A 23,796-nucleotide genomic window follows, 5' to 3' on the forward strand; every position below is an offset into this window, starting at 1 on the left:
TGCCAGTCCTACATGCTCTAGAATTCTTCAGAAAGACGGTGGGAGTGGCGGGAGCACTGGTTACTGGAGAAAGATGCAAGAGGGATGAGAAAAGTGGTGTGCAGTTGGAGGACGGAGAGAAGTCAATAAAAGACACCGTGGTTTGGGTAAGCCATGACATCCGCCTTTGGTGTCGGTACATCTTACTGGTAACAAAAAGGCACGTGCTTCATTTAAATGGGGCCTTCTACATCCACCACTAACAACACAAAGTCAGCAGATGATATTCTTCATCCATTTCACTAGTTTATAAACCCAGTTTCGTTCTCTCTTCCATCTTCCCCTTTCTATTGTATCATTTATTCAACTATTTATTTGTTTCAACTTTGAGGCTGGAGCCCTGCCTGGCACTGGAGATGCAAAGGTGAGCAAGACAGGCATTTCTGCTCTCACAAGAGTCTAACAGGGGAGAGAACTGACAACTACAGTGCAGTGTGTTAAATGGTATGACAGCAAGTAGGAGGTGGAGTACCTAATCTAAAATTAGGAGCTCAGTAAAGTATTTCTGAAAAAGCGTAGAGTCCTGGAAGATGAGGAAGAGGCAGCTGGTGGTGGGGTGGGGGCGGGGGTAGAGACAGTGAATAGAGATATCAGGGTTTCTCAAAGAGGGTGGGGCTGCCCTCAAGGAGGCATTTCGGAAAAACATTGAGGATATTTTGTGTAGTCACAGCGGAGTAGAGCATTACTGGTATTTATTGGGAGGGAAGTCAGAAATTCTAGATGCCTCGAAAACATGGAACAATGTCACATAATAACAACAAAGTCCCACATCTCACATGTATTTTTAATGTTCTTATATGAAAATCATATAGATGGGTAATCCTGTTTATAACAATCTGAACTTATAACCTAACTCCATTTTACACAGAAAAACAAGGTATTTATGTATAATTTTAATATTCAATGACTCTTCCAGGAATGCTATTTACCATGTAAAATAAATTGAGGGAAGCCTGCACTTTCTTTTGTTCAGAATTTACCAAGAGTTATTTGTTATGTTAGAAAATCATTTCACCAATGGAAACCTGGCTTGAAGTAAGAGTTGGCAATACCAAAACTGGCAGGATCAGATTGCATCGTCACATGGAAGTGAATGACAGGAGAGATGAAATTCCTTTTAACAGCATTAAGAACTAAATACTATTAAATTAATGAAAAGACATGAAATGCAGGAATTTCACTGAGCTTCATTAATAAAGATTGTTTAAAAATACTTCACATTGCCCTGTCTTATTTAAAATATTTATAGCACAATGAGAAAGCTATATTGTAAAAAAATCAAGTATCTACATCATTTTATCACTATCTCATCCCAACACTATATGGCAGGGAATTATTTTGTCATTGTACAATTATAAGACACTGCTCATTTGCAAGAGTTTTGTATTTCCCTATTTTCTCTTCTTTGACCGACTATAAATTGTCTCAGCACATTAGCCCTATACTTCAGTTAAGGTTATTTCCCTTTTTTTATTACCACATACAGATATGTTTTGTCTGCTACTATTTATTATAACACATTTTAATTCTGGGCCCCCCCATATTTCTGCTTTCTTTTTCCTATAAAAAAAAATCTTCTGATCTCCCCACTTCTCTTAAATCCAGAGTTCTTAATTATAAGTGGGTGTAGGTTGTGACTACTACATTGTGTCTTTCAAGATAGTGGTGGCCAAGCATTTAAAAACTGAAATACACATTATTATACTATAAATTACTTTTTGGTTATTTCTCCTTCATGTTACCATATTTCACCGAAAATAAGACCTAGCCGGACAATCAGCTCTAACGTGTCTTTTGGAGCAAAAATCAATAGAAGACCCGGTATTATATTATAATTATATTATAAGACCCGGTCTTATAATAAAATAAGACTGGGTCTTCTATTAATTTTGGCTCCAAAAGAAGCATTAGAGCAGATTGTTCAGCTAGGTCTTATTTTCGTGGAAACACGGTAAGTATTAGGGCATTCAATTCATTTTTAAAAAATAGGTATGCAAGTTATATGATCTATCAATTTCATTTGGGATACTAAAGATAGTGTTATAAATTATTTGTTACGAAATGGGGGTATCGGGACTAAAAGGATTGAGAACTGCTGTTTGGGCAGAAGAAGTTAAGTAGGTGACAATGCAAGGAAACGTGGCTGATGCTTATGAGTGTAGGGCAGGGGTTGGAGGTGAGGATGGACAAGTGTTTTTCACCATGCAGGATACGTAACTAATTAGTGGGCTGTGAAATCAATTCACTGGTCACTACTATATTTTTTAAAGATAGGAAGGAAGGGAAGATGGAAGGAGACAAGGTGGGAAGAAGAGAGGGTTAGAGGGAATCTGATTTAGTTGGGTCGGGGGTCAGGGATTTGGTCTTTTTATTTAATGCTTCATAGACGACTGAAGCAGTGCTGACCGATGGAAATACAATACAAACCACAAATGTAATTAAAATTTTCCAATAACCACATTTTTTAAAAAAGTAAAAAGAAAACTGAAAAAGCTAATTATTAGCATCTTTTATGTAACTGAAAATATCCACAATATTATAATTTCAACAAGTAATCAACATAAAAAATATTGTACTATTTTACATTCTTTTTTTACACTAAGTCTTTGAAATCCAATGTATATTTTACCTTTAAAGCACATTTCAATTTGGATTAACTACATTTCAAGTGCTTAACAGCCATATATGGTTAGTGGCCACCATATGGAACAGGGCAGCTCTGAGTCATCCACTGACCAGAGGATACATTTCTGAAGAACGAAATTAGGTTTTTAGGTAAGCATCAGTGCAGAACAGTCATTCTACTTGATATCCCCATTCTGAAAAACAGCTGAATTTGTTAATATTTTAAGCAATTTAAAAAAGTCCTTAGGTTCAGAATAAAGAAGAAAGAATGTGGTATCAGGTTCCAACACAAAACTTCTCTATATTAGATATGCCACCACCTATATAATCTTACCGTGATTATTCATATTCAATGGTACCATATCATACAGTTGCTAATTTGTTTTTGCTCATTTGTTAAGCGTGGTTTAATCTTTATTTGTAAATTTGAGGTATATGACAAGGTTTCATGATCAAAAGTTCTAAAGAACTCATTTCTCTTCATTGATATTTAAGTAGTCCCAAAGACTTGTTTACAGAACTTACAGGTGTCAGCTCAGCCTGTTCTTCTGTGAATTCAATTTGACGCTTGACCTGCTTGCTGGGACATCTCAGAGAAATAGCATGCTGTGAAAATGCAGGAAGGAAGAAAATGATAGGTAAAGAAGGTGGAAAAGGGCAGTTCTCATCATGCAGGAAGAGAAAAGATTACTGAAATGAATAACTGAAACAAAATGGTAATGAAAAGTTGCATGCACCTTTCATTATATTAAATAAAATAAAAAAGGTAAGAACCAGATGATCCTAATTCTTGATAATTTAAGGATAACCTCACTTTATTTCTGGACAGTAGAGCACCACGGAGAACTACTATGCAAAAACCCTGTGTTCATTACCAATTCATGCTTCTGAACCTCAGTTGGGCCTTGACTGCTGTATGGCAGTACTCTTATCTTTTCTCCTCACTCCTTAATCATTCTCTCTAAGCTTGTTCAAAGTACTGTATTTTGCTGTGTATAATGCATAACTTTTTGCCCAAATTTGTGATAGAAAAATAAGGATGTGCATTATACATGGGTAGTACTAATTATGCATCTATATAAATGTTTTTAATTCTTTATTTATGCTTATGAGTTAAAAGTGTAACTCCAGAGATTAATAACAATATTCATATGCAAAATAATACTCTGGAATACAATAATCGGTTTTGTTGAACTTACGACGCACTTGCGATGAAGAGTTCTTGGGCTTCCATCATGATAAGTAAATATCGTAAATTTGTTACCAGTACATAAAATTTCTTGTACCTTGTATTTGCTCTTGTGTTTTGTAATTATTTGTTACATAAAATTTCTTGTACCATGTTAAAAAATAAATGCTAAAATTCCTTTATAATACAAAAAAACAAGTATCTAAACAAATTAAAATTTGAATTAAAATATTAAAACAAAAGTTTTTTTACCCTGAAAGTGCGCATTATACAAAGGAGCGCATTATACACGGCAAAATACGGTAGTTTCTCTAAGTTCTTCAAGCTTCTAATTTCAGCGCCTTCCATCTCTTCATATGACCTCACTTGCTTCCATTACTAAGCAAACCACATCCATTTATCAGGATCTTCGTTACTAAAACGTACCCTAAAACAACACCCGTATTCTCATCCTCTCCGGTTCTATATGAATAAGTATGCTTTTTTCCCTCCAAAGCTAAGCGTGTCCTAGATCCCACTCATTCCCGCTCTAACATCTCAGTCTCTGATACTCAACTAATCCAGCTTATTGGTGGAGGGAAAGAGAAAAATATTCAATTCTCCTGGGTACCATCTTCTTCTTAAATTATGATTTTCTCTTTTTAACTGCCAAATATCCTAAATTCAGCTATAGTGTACCTCTTACACCTTAATTCCCTACAATCTAGCATACATCTTTCTTCTCCAGTCTGTATCTTTTGAATTGTAATGCATTCTGTAATACATTCTCAAAGTCATCAATGACCTTTTAACCAAGGTTTTCTGTCCTTCCTTTCATAGTACTCACCTTGAGTGTCCTGAAATAGCTTGTTTGGTTGTCTGTACTGACACCCTCTCCTCTACAATAAATTACAACCTTGTGAGGACAGTATTACGTTCACAGTTCTATCCCTTAAAGCCCACTGTAGTGCCTAGGCGCCCAACTATTTATGGAATGGATAAATATTTTTTCTTAGCCTGATCAAACTGTTTTTGCTTTCTCCTCCTCTACATTTTCTCATTAAACATATTCTATAGCATTATGTCAATCACTGCATCAACGGGAGGCCTATCAAATCTTTATTGCCAATATCCTCATTGTTAGGAAACAAAGACTAAAGTACTAACGGCTAAAGGGGAATGATAAATGCAATTAACTCTCTCAAATGGTTCCAGAAAAAAATTTATATGTAAAAAGAATTGATAAAGCAAATGTAGCAAAATGTTAAAAATTAGTGAATCTGAGTAATAAGTTTCATGAGTTCTTCGTACTAGTCTTTCAAGTTTTTGTAAGTTTGACCTTATTTCAAAATAAAGTTTTTCAAAATCTATTCTCTCCAGACTCTCACACAAGCTCCTATATTTCCAAATGCTAATTGGTTAATTTTTAAAAAAATCTAAAGTGTTCAAAAAGAGATGATTGCCATGTTAAACAGTATGATGGAACAGAGTTATCAAAATTCAACACCATCCTGACCAAAAATGGATATGTGTGTGCAAAGTGACAAAAACAACAGAAAATAGTACATATGCAAACAAAGGTTAAATGTTACATTAATAAAGATGAAAAGGGGTTATGGAATGATATAAAGTTTATTTAATGTTAACTAGGGTGTATTTCCACAAAATATTTAAATAATTTCCTACAAAAAAAAAAAATAGTGATCCATAACTTACTTCACCAAAATTCTGAATCTGTAACATGTTAAAATGAAGTACAATTTACGAGCCAGAATCTTTGGCGGAGTGTGTTTGTGGGGGGGTATATATAGAAAAGCATAGATCTGAACACAGGAGCCAAACCATAAATCAAGAAATGGCCTTTGTACCAAAGTCGTGGTTACAAAATAAAACACTTCCCTTTATTGCTAACCCCTTAGATTCCAACTGGAAAAAAAGAAGTGGAGGTTTGTGAACATACATTAATGTTTCAATAAAGCAGATTCACATTCATGCGCTTTTCACAAATATTAAAACTAAGCATAGCCTAATGGTTAAGAATGTAGACCCTGCAGTTGGAGTGCTTGGGTTCTAGCCCCAGCTCAGCCATTTACTGGCAATGTGACTCTGGGCTTATTATTATTTAACCTGTTTCCTCGTGTGTGAAATGGATTAGTAATAGCATTTAATTACAAAGGTTGCTAAAATTAAAATTCTATTAGAATTAGAATTCAGCCCTCATCTGAATTTTATTTAAGCCTCAATACATTTAGATTAGAGCTAGTTTAGAGTTGTTAAATTTTAGCAATATATTCAGGAATATACTAAACCACCACAAGATGGGGATATTACTGCATAAATCTTTTTGTCTTTTTTCTCAGGCCCATGTAGTTCTGTCTCTAGGCCTGGTTCTGAGAGCACAGGCCAGTCTAGCCTTGTCTTGATTCTTCAATTCTGTGATGAAGCAGCATGGTATTGCAGTATGAGCTCTACAACCAGACTGGTTTCAAATCCTTGGGAAAAGTATTTAGTCACTCTGTCATAGTTCCTTTCATTGTAAAATAGAGATAATGGTAACTATTCCACAAAGCACCTGTGGATCCAGTATGTTGTGTTATAACATGGAAAGCACAATGCCAACACAGAATAAGCACTTAATATAGTAGCTGCTGTTGTTTTCTATTTTCCCCCTCTTCTCTTTATTCCTCTTTTAGTGGTCATTAAAAAGCCAGTAAATGTCTGAATGCTTTTAAAACCCTAACCCTATTAATTTTAAAAACAGGTGAATATATTTTTATTCTTGTTCAAAGTAAGGTCCTTCATCAGCCCTCCAGCACACAACATAAAACATAAAAGAAAAACAAAACAGACTTAAAACTAAATAAACATGCTTTTTTACCTCTTCAGAGAAGAAAAACTGCATAGATTTCTAAGTACACACAACAAGAATCAGGGCATATATGCCAGAGTTGATTGGGGTGACGTGTATTTAAGTGAGAACTAGACTTGTCCCCTGGCTTTCACCAAACCTACGGCTCTTCTTTCATCTGATACCTATTCCTTCCACTATTAACCTTAGGCTAGGCCAGCAAAATCTGGAATTAAACACCAAGTTGTCACATGTCAATAAATTTCTGTGAGATGTAGCAACACAGTCATTAGAATTTTAAGAGAAATGTAGCTGCAATAATTGAGAAACCAATAACCCCAATCTTTTAGATATGTAGGCCTTGAAGTTTCAGAAAGCCCTGTGCTCCCCATCCACTCCAGAGCAAAAGGTTGTTTGCTAAGAATAATTCAATGGACTTCAATGCCAGTGGGGTTTTCCCCAATGTTAACAATAAACACAGTTGCTTTTTCTTTTCAATACTTCAAAATTTCTGCACACATTAATTCTTGAAATAGTTCTGAAAGGTGAAAGAAGTGTAGGAATTGTACTGAAGCTATGATATGCTGTTGCATATCACAAGTTACAATACTGTATCCATAAAGATTTTAATAAAAAACCCATATACATATAAGGAAAACAGTTACAACATTCAAAGTTTTAGTAGCTCAGATACTAAGAAATATTTTCCTATTGTAATATAATATAATCAAGTATCCTTAAGAGTCAGCAAAACCTTTTAATCTGCCATAAACTACAGTAATAGCTTTTAAAAGCATTTTCATTTTAAAAATGTTTTTATGAATAAAATTCCGAATTCAAAGGCATCATTAAAGTTTAAATCACAGTAGAAAATAAAGGTATATTTTAGCATTGACCTTTTATCAGTAAACCTTATTTTATATAAATTTATAACACGCAATTACCATTTAAATTTGCAAACTGCTGTCTTATTGAAAAGTATTGTTTTATCAGTTAATATGAATAAAAGTATCACAAGGATGACAGTAAATCAGCTGGAACATTTATTTCACATTGTTTAAGATATAAAGAGCCCTTTTTAGAATTTATTTCACGTACAATGAATTCTAATTTAAAAAACTTAGCAAATGAACATTACTGATGGGGTTTCGTAAGAATACTGACTAAAATTATGTTATAATTCATTTTTATGTTTATTCATGGAAGATATTTTTGTGCTAAAAGATTCTTTGACATTCTGGAAATAATGATTTTTAACCATCAGCTTCAATTGTTAAAATACTGATAAAAACTGAGAGGTAAATATTGTAGTTTTGGAATTCAAATACAGATTTCTCAGTTATTTGACCTACTTAATCTCTTCTTTAGAATAATGCGCCTACCAAAAGAATATTGGGAGGCTTAAATGAGATAACATATGTGAAACGCCTGGAAGCACAGTATTTCAACAAGGTCAAGCAACAGAAATTCAGAGAAAAAAGACAGTCTTCCTGATGTGAAATTGTACAGTGCCTATTATCCCTGTTGGCTTTCAGAGAGCAAAAAGGCAGAAAGATAAGCCACAGTATGTCTGACTACCCATGTCCCCATGATGAAAAATGAAACCAATCAATTAATTTTTCTAACTGTTACTTGTGTCTCTAAACTTTAGCTGAAAGTAACTATTCTGTCCTGAGTTTCTTCAAAACAGGTATAATTACTGCTTCTAAAGAACCTACTTGTAAAAAACAAGTTTCACTTTTCAGAGTTTTCACATGTTACTTCACTAGTGGGACACTATATTCCATCTTAAAATAATTGCTGGTAATCTTAGACTGCAGACTTCTAGACAAGGTGGATCGAATACACACATACATTCATTCAAGTATCTGAGTGCTTGTTATGAGCCAAATAATGTTCTAGGTGCTAAGGATACAACAGGAATTAAAAAAAAAGTTTTTTTAAAGTCCCTCTCCTCATGGAGCTTATATTTAACTGGGAGGAGACAGATCCACAGAATAAAAAAGTAAAATACATAGTACGCTAAATGGTGATAAAATAAAGAGAAATATAAAGGACAAAAGGGGGATAAAAAGTAATCACAAGGCAGATTTCAATTTCAAAACAGAGTGATCAAAGAGGGCATCACAGAACGTGATAACTGAGCAAATCCTTGAAGGTAATCAGGGAGAAGAGCATTCAGGCAGGGGACAAGTGAAAAGGCTCTGAGGTGGGTTCTGACTTCTGGAAAAGAACAGCGAAGAGGCAGTATGGCTGGCAGAGTAAGGGAGAGAGGGAAGAAAGGAAAATAGGAAGGGTTAATGGGAAAGCAGATCAGGTAAGGATTTTGGTTTTACAGTAAAGATACAAAGCCTAGGGTTTGAAAAGAAGAGGGCCAAGACCTGACTCACATTTTAATAGGACCACTCTGGCTGCCATGTGGATGACGGACTGCTAAGGGCAAGGTGAACATAGGAAGATCAGCTGGGAGACTTGTAAAAATGCCCATCAAGATAATATTGGCTTGGGGCGGATGGGTTAGAGCGTGACCTCTGGGCAACAGGGCTGCCGGTTCGATCCCCACATGGGCCAGTGAGCTGCGCCCTCCACAACTAGAATGAAGTCAATGACCTGCTGCTGCTGAGCTCCCGGGGGAGCCAGACAGCTCAGTTAGTTGAAGCGCAGGCTCTCAAACACAAGGTTGTCGGTTGGACTCCTCAACTCCTGCAAGGGATTGTGGGCTGCACCCACTGCAACTAACAACCAGCAACTGGACCTGAAGCTGAGCTGCGCCCTCCACAACTAAGATTGAAGGGACAACAACTTGACTTGGATGGAGCTGATGAGTCCTGGGAAAAACAAACTACTCTTCCCCAACAAAAAGTTCTGGAAAATACATACTGTTCCCCAGTGAAGTCCTGTTCGCCCTCCCGAATAAAATCATAAAAAATAAAGTAAAATAAAGATAATACCCTTGGCTTGGTGGCAGTGGAGGTGGTGAGGAACGATAAAACTCTGGATATATTCTGAAGGTGAAAACAAAAGAATTTGCGGCTGGATTGGAAAGGGGATTAAAAAAAAAGAGAGAGAGAAGTAGATAAAGACATGAAAGATTTTGCTTGGTAAATTGGAAGAATGGAATAGCCATTAACTGAAATGGAGAAGGTTGCGGGAAGACTAAGTTTGAGAGAAAAGATCAGAGCTTCAGTTATAGACCAGTTAAATCTGAGCTACCTATTAGACACTCAAAGAGAGATAGATGCTGATTAGAGATAAGATGTCTGAGCCTGGAGTTCAGGGGACACACTATCTAAAGATTTTGTATTTCACTGAATCTAAGATGATTTAATGCTGGTACTTGCTTTATCTTTATCAGAAACTGTCGACAAGGCTTCCCAACACAGTTTAACTGCCACTTTTCTGACAGTGAGTGACAGATGCCACCTGATTTCAGAACACGGTTTCTCAACCTTGGCACTATTTGGGGTCAGATAATTCTTTGTGGGGGCTGTCCTGTGCATTGTAGGATTTTAGCAGCACCCTTGGCCTCTACCCACTATATGCCAGTCGCACCCTTCTATCACTCACAGCCAAAAATGTCTCCCAACATTGCTGAATGTTCTCTGGGGAACAACATAGCTCCCAGTTTAGAACCATTGTTTTAGAGAGATGAAAATGTGTATGTGTGTGGCGGGGGGAACGTATGCCTTAAATAAATAGAATATGGTATTAGGATTTGGGAGTTGTGAGTGCATAAGATCACAAAAGGAGTGGTTACAGATAGACGGTAATCTGAGGACTGCACCTTGGGCATTCCAGGTCAGGAGACTGTAGACATGAGAAGACTGCATGTGGCCAATGAGGTAGCTGCACTCCATCCTCAAACCCCACTAAAACAAAGACTAAAATGAAGGGTTTTGTTGTATGGTTTGTTTGTTTTTAAAACAAACTCACAAGAAGACATAACAAAATTTTGGAAGCTAGAAAGCACATGGCTGAGTGGTAACCAACTCAGCAGACCCAAGAAGAGCTGAATGCTAGGCCAGCGCTGGAGAAACACAGAGGAGCACCCTAATTTACATTATATAACCTCAAAAGTCTCCAGAAGCAGCAGAAGTGAAGGTGGGACTAAAAGTAAGAAGATTAGCTGAAAGCATATTTAAGAACAGTCACTGCCCAGATTCTCTCCAGCAGTGGTGTCATGTTCAGATTGATACTCCCTCCCAGGAGCCAGCGGACCACAGCTTGGCAGCAGGTTCACTTAGTTCTAAGTAAAGACAAAGACAGCATGCTAGCCTGAGACACGCTATCTGCAGAAGGTATTAGGTTGGTGTAAAAGTAATTTCAGTTTTCGCAATTTTTAACCTTTTAAACCGCAATTACTTTTGCACCAACCTAATATCTATACAGCCCACCAGGGGTCTTTTGGACCAACCATTATAAGAGAAAGATCATGTGGGGTAAGTACAGAAATCACCCGGGCTTAGAAAAGCTTTCTGCTCCACAGGAACCAGGAGTACCTTTATAACAGCCAGTGAGTGTAGGTTCCAGGGCCCCTCGAGGGATGTGTCCATGCTCACAAGTTACATACTGCACACCAGGAAGTCAAGGTCGGTGTCTTTTTCACAGGCTTCTAAAGTTCATTCACTGTCTTCCTAATCCATATCCACTTACCCATCAGGGGTCAATTTACAATAAACAACATTACCTGAAAGCATTCTATATTTATTAAGTTTCTCGTAAATAAGTTCCAGGGGAAGGAAAAACTAAAGTCATTTCCCATGAAGAAAAGGGCTCAAACCTGCTATTAACTCTGTACATACAGCAGTGATTCTAAATGGGGCAATTCTGCCTTCCAGGGAACACACAGCAATGTCAGCAGACATAGCTAGTTGTCACAGTTGGAGGGTATGTGTGTACTGCTGGCACCGAGCGATGCCAGGGCAGATGACGGGGACTCTGCTCACACCCTATATGCACAGGACAGCACCCCACAACAAAGACTTAGTGAGCCCTAAAAGTCAACAGGCTGATGGCTGAGAAACCCTGACTTAGGATTAAATGGAAGATCCATACTGAACATTGAGGACCCCCCCACATCTCGAGCCTTCTTTCCCAAATGAGATGCTAAAGCACTGGCAGCCAGGCATATGCCCTCCAGACCGGGGATGGGAAAAATCTTCTTGAAGAAGCTCATACAGCTGAGAGAAAAGATCTAAGAATGACCTAAAGATTACAAAAGACAGAAAAGGATTTTAAGAAAATGAAATAAATAGAACACTAATTTTGTTTGAAACAAGTAAAAGATTTAATCAACTGGGGGAAAGTTTGGAGTTGAAATAGTGATAAACATGTCAAAAAAAAAAAAAGATATATGTTTAAATACAAAGAAAATCATTAACTCCGGGAAAAACAAAATGTAATGTTCCATAAAGGAAATGAAATAAAAGTATATAGGGTTTACCAGCAAATTGCAAGTATATAGTCATGATAATATAAACACTGAACAGCAGTAACCCAACCAAAATATATTGGGAGGACAGGGGAACAAAAGGAGAAAAATGAGGGGAGTTGTCTAAAGAATGTTATCTCCTAATCTTCCTGAATGAGAAATCAGTAGATAATACAAACTAAAAAAAATATAAAATCAAGAATTAATGATAAAAGTATAGATTTAATGACATCGGGGAAAAATACCCTAAGAATCAGCTAAAAGGGCATTTTTCATAACACGTTTCACAGAACCATTTGACTCCATGCATGCAAAAGTAAAGTATCTTTTAAAAACTGTATTTGAGTGTAGGGACAATTTGATACATGTGTTTGGGATCTAGTAAGCCTCCCTCAGTTTTCTTGATTTCAATCAGAACAGACTATATCCAGAATAAAAGTGTACTGAAGCAGGTTCCATTTAAACCACTTTTCTACCCATCTGAGCAAGGCAAAAGAACAGACTGGACAGAGAAGACACTAACTCCTTTCCCTACTTTATTTCTGGTTCACTCACCAAACCTTAATATTAAAGTCTTATATTAAACATACTACCATGTATCCCCGAAAATAAGACCGGGTCTTATATAAATTTTTGCTTCAAAAGACGCATTAGGGCTTATGTTCAGGGGACGTCATCCTGTAAAATCATGCTAGGGCTTATTTTCCGGTTAGGTCTTATTTTCAGGGAAACACGGTACCACTGAACATTGGTATCATTGCCCATGGATGCCAGTGGATACCATTTGAATTGTTTGTTGGGAGAGGACTTTTCACATTTTACTTTACTTGCTCTTTTATTGTCTGAACTTTTATAATGAGTGTATTTTACAGATGGAAACACACACACACACACACACACACACACACACTCCTCAATGATTCACTTATAACCTGCATGCATGTTGACCCACCTAAAAATAATCTGCCTAGGAGGAAGGAATATCGACATACAAAACACAGAAAAACCAACAAAGCACATCCCTAATAAAATATTGCTCCTGTTCCAACAGGTAAATCTGAAGACAGAAATGATGAATACCAAGTAGCTGGTGCTCAATGTAATCCCAAGCCAGGTACAAGGGAGAAATCACTTTTCAAGTTCTCTATAGAACATATACCACTTTGATACGTTTCATTTCAAACAAATGAAAGTTTATTCTTTAGATTGATATAATTTGCTTTCTTTAGAAGCAATAAAACTCAAGTTTATCTCCAAGTCACCATGATTCATGCTTCCGTCATGCTCCTCAGTACCTAGAACAAAGCTAGGTAAATTTGTAATAGGTGTAAATTTTAAATTTCTGTGCAATTCCTTAAACAGTGTTTTACAAGATTTTACTTTTTGATTATCCCAGACTATTGTACCATGTATTAGAGAGCACTGTAAACACAAACTAAATGGAAGGCTGGCTTTATTCTGTCCCCATTGATTTTATTCCTTCTCTTTGCTACCCTATAACAAAACTGCCTTCTCGATGAAAAAAACTCAATCAAGAACTCACCTTTACCAAACACAGCTTTTGCTCAACTTACTTTATGGTGAATCCATTCCTTACCCTCCCATCTGTTCATGTATGTGTCACTTTTGATTCTCTGAACCACCGTATGAGGAAGGTAGACCACATAATATTACCTCCATCTCACTAATGTGAAATTCATGTTCACAGAGGCTGAATAATTCATTCAGGTCCTATGGGTAGTGAGTGGCAAAGAAAACACTTGGAACCAAGTTACCTGATTCCAAGCCCAGTAGCTCTTTCCACTACACCACACTGACTCTTTGATGATAAAATGGAGTAAACCTGAAAACCAGAATCTTGGAAGACTACAATGGGAATATAAGTCTTTTCCTTAAGTTGTTCTATAATAAACATGCATTGAGCAATAATTATCAGCTTAGTAGCTATAACTTCGCAAAATCTCATCAAATATAAACCACATTTCAAGTTTCAAAGACTTCAAATGGTCACAAGAAAAAAAATGAAGAAACTAAATCTCTTCTTAATCATCTTTGTGACATTGCCAAATCTGGTAATATATTCCTTCAGCAGTCTGATTTTAAACATAGCTTAGAGGTATCCTTGACAAATTTTAAATGTAGAAAAAAATAAGTTATTTAAAACTACATTTAAAAAATATAATTTCCTATTTCCATACTAAAATACCAGGAAAAAAAGTTCCATCTACTTACCTCAGTAATTGGCTGCCCCTGATTTGTCAACTCCAGTTCTTGAGGGCGCGTTACTTTATCAATATCCAAAGAGTCCATGCTAGAGGCTGCGGAAGTGATGCTGGAACGAGAGGAGTTACTAACAGAGTGCACTTCAGCATCACTCACGGTGCCCGCTGATGCCGTTCTTCTGTGCTGGTTAGTTCCTAAGGGTTTAGTATCTTCTAGTACAGATTGCTGAGCAGCCTCATCCATGCTCAAGGAGGCCTGTTCCAACTGTGCAGTGATGTCATCCAGGGAGTAGTTGGCATGTGATGGTTTAGTTATTCTATTAGACGAAGAAGATAATCCTTTCAAGGTGCCATGTTTTGATGTATGTCGGCTAGGAGGTAATTTCTGAGTGGCTTTTGTTTCTGTGATTTGACGCTTACTATTTCCTGCACCAATACTGCTGAGCTCCCGCTCTATCGAGCAAAGATCGGCCATTAGCGCATCCAGGTCCACAGTTTCTCCCTGATTCAGAGCTTCTGCAATGAACAACATACATGAGATTTCCAGAACACACTAATTCAGAATGTATACATTCTATTATATATTTCGATTAATGGATATAAGGGAAGAAGTAAAGAAATTCATCCTATTGACCTAAAGCCTCTCAAATACAGTATTTTAAACAATTTTTTGTTTGTTTCATATTCCAAGAGAAAATTTTAGAAGCAAATAGTCCACCTTTTAAGACTTATAGTAATCAGAAAGGAATAAAATTATGAATTGAAAGGTAAAAAGAATGCAAAATCATATTACTGTTCCATGGTTTTAACCACATACCCTATGCAACTTTTTTTAAATTGGGTAACCATGTATTTTTCCAGTTCCAAGTCAGTCGTTGTCCTTCAGTCTAGTTGTGGAGGGCGCAGCTCAGCTCCAACTCCAGTCGCCGTTTTTTCAATCTTAGTTGTAGGAGGCGCAGCCCATCATCCCATGCTAGACTTTAACCAGCAACCTTGTTGCTAACAGCTCAGTTGTAGAGGGCGCAGCTCAATGGCCCATGTGGAAATCGAACCAGCAACCCTATTGTTAAGAGCTTGTACTCTAACCAATTGAGCCATCAGGCCACCCCATATGCAACTTTTTACCAGAGGTTCTAAGATGAATGATCAGTACCCCGGTAGGGGCATTACCTAAAGAGTTGAGGACATAGAGAGAACTGTATGGTCTGAAAAATTACAGATTGGAATGTCAATTTCAAATACTATAAAGTTGACTAGGTAGAGGACATTAAATAAAGGCCAGAGGGGGCTGACTAAAATTACTAACAAGTAACTTCACTGGACTTTATTTCAGTGAAAATACAACAGTGCAATTAAGTTTGTTGTGGAGTTCCACCTGAGTATGTACTTTGTCAATTATTAATCACTCAATTAGAAAACAATTTTAGTTATGTTCCAGTTCATTTTTTTCTATGATCATTTGAATTAGTAATAAAAAGTACAAATCAAGGAACAGAAGAATTCAGTCAAGTTATGTATATCACTTTTATGTTGAGCTATTTGGAATTGAAGGTTCATTGCTTCCCCATTATGTGTCGTGGTATATTATTTTACATTTTATTTCCAATTACATCTTACCATTCAAGTTGTATATAGAGAAGCGATAAGAAAAATTGGCCATGTTTGTTTCCTGGCGAAGAGGAGATCTTTTTACTGGTTCCATGGGCTTGTCAGAATCCAAACTCTAAAAAACAAAGTTTAATAAGTCACATTAAATTTGGGGTAAATATGTTGCCAAATACGTTAAGTATAGTGACTAAGTTCATTTTACATAAAATCACTCTAAAATAAACTAGGTGTATGAATAGGGACACAGTGAGATAAATAGGAAGGAACGATGGCGGTTAATTTTGTGACTTTTTTTCTCAAAGTAATTTGGCTTTGGTTCAGCATAGCATCATTCTTGGCATGAAGTACCCTGAAGATAAGGCACAATTCTGGACTCAAAATTAGTGAGACCCAAGATCTTAACAGACCAGCTAAACATTAAACAATAATGGAATATCCTTATTCTTTTCAAGCTCTATGAGGGCATATTATAACCCAGCTATACTGTACTAAGTCTAGAATTATACCACACTTCAGGGCAGGGTGTTTTGCAAGTTATCTCACCGCCCTTTTAAATGACACTTTTTTCTAACCATTCTACAGTAAGAAAAATAAGATGTTTACAACACAGAAATTCAGGGAAAGGATCAGTAGTTATTTAGTGTCCATTTAAATAAATTTGCAAACACTAGGATTAGTCTTTTAAAACTGTAATTTCTTTCTATAACTATAAACTGGATTTTAAATAAAAAAGAATGCTGCATAGTAGAGTCATGGAATTAGATTAGAATGCTATCTTCTTTATTCATTTATCTCGAGATAAAATGAACCCTTTAGACAGTGTCCATCCAGCATTTAATGCTATCATGTAAAAAGGATACACCCTCATTTAGTATCTTATTTTAGAATTTCACAAAACAGCCAGGAAATTCTCATTTAACCTCAAACCTAATTCTTCTGCTGCAGTTTAAGCCTTAAGCCTCCTTTTCTCAGTGGAAATGAAGAATAGGTAAGTAATGTTTTCTGTAAAATAACTTGAAAATAACTGAGGAAATATTAAAACTCAATTTATTTATCAGTTCAAATAAAAAGATACTTATTATAATTATCTGCTGTGTCCATGGTGCTGTGGCAATAAGGGAAAGAGCAAGAAATATTCCTCGATGCCAAGAAATCAGTAATCTAGTTGGGTGGTTTTTAACTTTTTTGGGGGGTGGGGTCATTTAGAATTTGATAAAAGCTATACACATTCCAGAAAAACGCAAATACACACAAAATTTTACAAATGATTTCAGAAGATTCACTAACATTAAAACTTAAACCTGATTTAATATAAAGTTGAAAGTCCCATTAACATTGTGTGATATAGGTGAATACAGTTTGTAGTGAACTAAAATAAACAAAAAACTTGAGGTTTTATAGCTACTAACTTAGTAAGTAAAATATTTTCTGAAAATTTTTGAAGTGTTAAAAAGCAACTTGTTAGGAGTGGATTACATTACACAACAGTGCTTTAAATCTTTCTCTCTAAAGACGGATTTATATAATAAAAAGAAGAGTCACAGCATTAGTTTAGAGTCAACTGAGTGGCTCTTCACATTTCTACATCAGGGAATTTAAAATCTAAGAATAAAAGGTCCTGAATCAGTAGAAATGCCATCTGCAGTGGAGGAGCATGGAGTCCTACTCCACCTAGAGCAACTAGAGAGATACCTACCTGTCTTTGCTGCCTTTGGCCCCCCTTCCCAAGAATGGACAATAAAACCACACTGAGTCAAGGAAACCCCACACATGTCAGCTGGCCCTCACATACTTTCCTTCACGCATAAAAATTTTCTATTTCCTCTACTTTGCTTCCTCTTTCCTTTTTCTCCTCAGCATAGAACTGCATAGACTAGTCATCATCTCTCTGCCAAAATCACCTGTTTAAAAAAATTAAAAATTGAAATGGTTTCACAACTACAGATATAAGAAAAGACCTTTCTCACAACAAATAATGTTATTTCTCCTGATTAGAGATGAAGAGAACGAGTCTTAATAAGATTCTAGTAGAATTCTAGTAGATTCTAGTAGAAAGCATGCTCCTCAAAATTCAACATTAACAGAATATAGTCACAATCGTGTCTGCTTTTTCAAAATGCTCTAGCAAGAATTACATGAAGAGTTTGTTTCAATTCTAGACTGCTATAAAAAGAGCTAGAGAAACAAACTGGTACTTGAAGTTTCCACCATACCACCTACTTTTCTACTACTTAAGGAATCTCATCCTTAAGCAATTTTACACAAAAGTTCTTCCCAGAGATATTAAAGGATGAATGAAAATAAATTCTGTTCTACTTTTCTCATTGCCATAAAGTTGAAGTTGTTTTAATAAACATAACTATCTTTATATACTAAATATAGTGCATTAATAGTGATAGTAATAATGTACCCTTGTATTCTAAAAATGACCTGGTTTAAAGAATAAGGTCATTCCTTTATTAAAAGACCCAAGATCTAATAAAACAAAATGAAAACGCTTTGCCATTGTTTTCAAATGCGGCTGGGAATGAAATTTTGTCAATATTCTGGAATCATGTAATAGAAAATATCTGCACGTGAGGATATTATTTATGCTGTAAAATGTATTCATATTTACTAAGTTTTGGAATAGGATTTGCTAAAATTTAGACTTTAAAATTTTAGGCTTTAAAACTTTTTAGCCAGCAATCTCAATTTATGAAACAGGGTTTAAGTAATCCCTATGGATGAACATAACCTGTGTCACAAGTAGTTTTTTAAAACTCCTCAAATAACCAAAGAGATAATATCTTATTCTAGAGTTACTACTCATTTACTTGTTAATGTTTTGGACATTTTCCCTTTATAGCAGTATCTAAAAATGTAATCTATATGCATATCCTTATGACTAGAGTGCACGTTCAGCACACAGAGATGACTGAAGTCCTCCAGCAGCTGTTCAGGCCCCCCTAACCTGCGTGAGCTTGTCCAGCTCCCCCAGCCAGGCTCCGAACATTTTGTCCAGGTCTTGATCTTCCTTGTCACTGTCTTCTTCAGCACCATGGTCAATCTCTTCATCTGAGAGCTGCTCCATCTGAAATAGACATTGGTGTAGAATAAACAGTTACCAGTTAAAATGGAAAAATTATGTCGTATATGTTCTGATATATATTGCAACTCTCTGGAGTCAAACATTCAAAACTAGAGATTATATTGTAAAAGGAAATTAGAAGTCCTTACTGGAGACAGAGTTGACAAGTGAGTAGAAATGAGCCGTTAAATCTCAAAGTTTTAGGAAATTGTGGAAGAATGAACTGTATCAGATTACAACCAGAATCACACATAGCAATAATTTTGAAATTGCAGAGCGCTCCCGTTAATCAGAGGATATTACAATAAAATAGTTGCCTTGACTAATAGATTCTATAACACCCTAAATACCACAGTGAAACAATTCCAGGAGACTTTAATGCAGCAAGGTATTATTACCTTGTTTTATTCTGTGAAAATCTGTTTAGATACAAATAAGTATGTATCTTGCAAAAGCTTAGTCTAACAAGCATTTCAGAGAAAAGACACACAAAATTTTTAATCTAGTTTAGTCTGTTGAATTAGTTCCTCCTTCAATCCTACTCTCACTTTCTACCCCATCTGTCTTTTACCCTACTTCCCCATTATTTCCTACAAAATCCAAGGAACAGAATTGAAACTGTAACCTTTAGAAAACTAGAACTGAAAATTTTAAATTCATATACAAAATTTTCTATATATGGCATCTCTTCAAGTATAAGTCCCTTGAATGAAAAGATATTTCCTTCTTCCCATTAATAAAACAATGTGACATCTGAGATGGAATGTGCATATTATTTTGTGAAAGTAGGAAAACATTATACAAAACAAAATAAAATCAATGACTGACCAGATACTTAAAGTCCATAAAGTAAGATTAATCTGGTTAAAATTGTTTTCATATTAAATGCTCAGTAATCTTCAGTAAGCTTAGCTTTGCTTAGAACAACATATTCTAAATTTATTTGACCAGAATTCCTTTTCGTTAAACTTAGAGTAATACCTAAAAACTTTCCCATGGATACAATGAATGTCATCATTGCACATGCTACACTTTTGACTCATATTTCTGAAACACAAATTTTATTCCAGTGGATCTAGGCAATATCTGAAATACAATCTGTCAGTTGGTTTAAACAATTCCTCAAAGATTAAAGATATCCTCCATCTTGAATAAGAATTTGTAAGGCATCTCACACCTCCAAAGCAGCAATCAACAAAGTTACCTCTGTGATCCTTAAATGTGGTTATGAGATTCATAAAGAATCTAATTAGTTGATGAGATGTCATGAATTTAAAATTTAAATCTTATTCTACTATATAAAAATTTGCAGAAAGTGTCAAATAATGTTGTAAAATCAAACTGAACTTAGTTCTAATGATGCTGAAAATCAGACCATATCTCATTTAATCACTGAAGGGAAATAATTTTCTTAAGCTTAATAACTACAAAGGATTACAGCTACCAACATCTCTAATAGAAACTGATAATTCGAATTTCTTAATTTCACTACTCTAAGCGCGTATAAATCAGCGCATTCTACCTTGGTAAATGAAGAATGAATCAACTAATTTTCCAACTCATAAACGTACCTCTTAAAGAGATTTGATTTTTATAATTCACTTGTGTTAATACTATTACTAAGATTTTTATTTATTACTGAATTTACATATCAATCTCAATTGATATCATTCTTCATTAAGTTATCTATTCATGAAAAACAAAATGTTATGGCAAAGAAAAAAATTCGTCTGATCAGGTGACTTAATTACTCAAATAACAGTTGCTAGTTTGAGAACATCTAGGAGTAGTAAAACGCAACCTTCAAAATGAAGGCCAACAAACAACAGAACTGGGAACATAATAGTCAACTTCTTCCTGCCTAATCTTCAAAACTAAACACATTGGAATAACCCAGAAGCTATAATATTCTAGGAGGAATTCTTATATGAAGTTATATTTATGCCTGCACTTCCCTTCTGAATATATACTCTAATTGCCCATAAGAACGATGCTATACCGGGGAAAAAAATGATACAAAATATAATTTTACAGAGCAAACACAAAATAGTTCAAAATGAATATAAGTATTTTAAATTACCACAGAGCCTACTAGAATTATAGACTTCACATCAAAGTCTGGTGTATTTTGTGAGTTTCTTATTTTTCAAACCCAGTAATTATCAGGATTTTTAAAAAATCTCTTTACATATTTTTATTAATACTTTTGCTATAGCTAGACTACTACAAACTCAAGTAGAGTAAAATATGGGTAGAGAACAATGACAGAATCATAAAATAAATACTTGTAGAAATTTTGAAGTAACTATTGAAATTTTACCATTTATGTAACTTGCCAGTTTTATCCTTTCTTGAATTCCTTTTATAACGTGGGTTATTTTATAAGAATTAAAGTATTTATTCAAAGATTTTTCCAATAAAAATTTAGATTCTACGACATTTAAGGATCTCGACTCTAAAACAGCACTCTCTCCAGTTTCGAGAAGCTGATGTGGATCCTCATTCAATGAGGTATCATTTGTGTTTATGACACACACCAAATGAGGAGCCCCCAAAAAGTTTTTTAATAGGCTCTGCATTGTCTAAAGTCTGCAAATTTAGTAAGGAAATTCATTCATTGTTATATATCAATGCATGTCTACAATTAAATCACAATTCTAAACCTGAATTTTCCCAACATAATGCCCTAAGTGGAAATGATGAGAGCATAACATGCAAATAAAATACAACAGTCAGTCAACTGTCCCTCCAAACAAAGGGGAGAACAATTAAGAAAAAGAAAATAGAACTTAAAATAAATTTTGTTTTTACAAATAATTTGGATTTAAATGGATAGCTTCTAACGTGATGCATTTCTCAACGATGTGGAAATATGCCTGAGGAAACTACACTGGCACTAGAACAAATACTATTATTCTGTGACTATTAGGTACTTTGGGAAATATATTAAAGTTTTACTTCAATTCCCTACTCCGTAACATCTATGTTCTGAAAGAATAAATGTACCCTAGCAAAAATGAAAAGGTTTACTCCCCCCAAAATACAGACTTCTTGAATGTAGACTAAAATACAAAACAGGTGGCAGGTCGAGAAGGCCCCGTGGAATCCTGGCCTCCAGGGACCTCTCTGACCTCCTGCCCATTCTACCTTCCAGCCACACTGTCCTGCCTGCTGTTCTCGGAGCCGGTGGGACGGAGTAAGGGTGTGGATTCTGTCTTGAAGACAGACTGATAGATGTCTAGCAAACATCCGACTGGAAAAAAATGAGGAAGAGTTAGGACTCAGCTAATGAGGTGGTTTAGTTAGCCTGAACGTTATTTCAAAATTTATTACAGAAAAATCATAGATTATAGTAGCAATGATTTAACTAACATTTTAAACTAATTTACATTTACTTTATTCATGAAGTAAAAATAGAAACAATGGGGAATACAATCATTGCTTATATGCTGGCTGGCTTCATTTCACAGATAACAGTTCATTTCACACAACGAAACTATCCATTTAGTATGCCTTAGTATGAAACAATATTATTCCCACTAAATTTTCCATGAAGTTAATTATTTAAGCATATTTTGTCTATTAACCTTCCTCTTGGGAGATATTTTTATTTACTATTTAATTTCCTCACTGTTAGATGGAATGATCTTTATCAAGAAGGCTGGACTTAGATTTTGAATAAATACATTCCAGGTAGGGCAAATTATAAAGAGCAAAGGAGAAAGTCTGTGTTTGTGAGACTGTCATGAAATTGACTCAAATAAAGTAAGAGGTTAAGAGTGAGATTTAAAAGTCAAGGACTAAGGCAGAACCTGGTCATATAGAACCTTGAAAGCCATGCCTTTTTTCCCAAGAAGGTAACCAGATTCTTAGAAATGAAGTGGGTAGGGGGAGAAATGGTATTTTAGTTGAAGGACATGGTGCCAATATAGAAGTTATTAGAGAAGGGAAATACCATTGGAAGGCTACTGTAGATAGTAGGTAGAGATAATTAAAAATATGGAAACTGAAGTCCTGAGAGGAAATGCAACTTGTCACAAGTCACATATTTATTTAGACAGTGGCAAGAAAAATACATGGTATATAGCTGCGGTGCCTTATTTATTACTGAACTCTTTTTGTCCCTTTAATAATTAAAAATATTTACTCATTGTAAAAATAAGTACTCTGTATTTAAACCACATGAAAACTCTCAGAATACAGATTTGCAGAGCGGCCACTACAGCATTTCTCTAGGTCTCCAGCATGCTCAATGTTCCAAAGTAGCAAGAGAAGCTTTGATTTTAATATTTACCATACATCTGCTCTGTGCCAGACACTAAAGGAGCAGAGATGAACACGATAGCCTCTGTCCTTGAGGAATATATAGTTTAGTAGGGGGCAGACAAGGGAAAACCACAACGAAGAAGCACTGTTATGCGCTATAATAGAGGTATGCTGTGTGAAGTCAGTCTGAGGAGAAAGGAAAGGTGTGATGCTTCAGTCAAGATCTAAAGACTGACTGTGCAGGGAAGAGGAAGGGTGTTTTAGGCAGAGGGACCAGCACATGCAAGGGTATAAAAGTGTGACAAAAGTGAGACACGTTCAGACCTCCAAGTTGCTTCAATTTCTGAAACACAGGGTATGTAGTAGTTTTATTACAGGCCACTGAGCAGGCTCTGCCTCCTGGAGACCGTATGCATGAGCGAGCTGGCTCATCACAGGGTTTTCAAGGTAAGAAAGATAAAGGTTGAGAAAAGAAATGTAGCAGAGGTTTACCATTGCCTGCTGCTGCAGTGTGTGAGT

At 35.7% G+C, this 23,796-nt stretch overlaps 1 protein-coding gene across 4 annotated transcripts in view; it reads right to left on the reverse strand.

The window, feature by feature from the left end:
* RAPH1 (Ras association (RalGDS/AF-6) and pleckstrin homology domains 1) overlaps positions 1 to 23,796 on the reverse strand; it is an 84,649-nt gene that overhangs the window by 37,874 nt on the left and 22,979 nt on the right. For 2 of the 4 annotated variants that reach the window (XM_081050820.1, XM_081050821.1), the window contains 4 exons: positions 18,895 to 19,014; positions 15,951 to 16,056; positions 14,344 to 14,849; positions 3,190 to 3,270 (listed from right to left, as the gene is read on the reverse strand). In XM_081050820.1, coding sequence (XP_080906946.1) covers positions 3,190 to 3,270; positions 14,344 to 14,849; positions 15,951 to 16,056; positions 18,895 to 19,014 — 813 coding nt within the window. The remainder of the gene's footprint in view (positions 1 to 3,189; positions 3,271 to 14,343; positions 14,850 to 15,950; positions 16,057 to 18,894; positions 19,015 to 23,796) is intronic. The other 2 variants (XM_081050823.1, XM_081050822.1) reach the window with 1 other exon arrangement.

This window comes from Rhinolophus hipposideros (genome assembly GCF_964194185.1).
Source record: "Rhinolophus hipposideros genome assembly, chromosome: 6".
Taxonomy (NCBI): Eukaryota; Metazoa; Chordata; class Mammalia; order Chiroptera; family Rhinolophidae; genus Rhinolophus; species Rhinolophus hipposideros.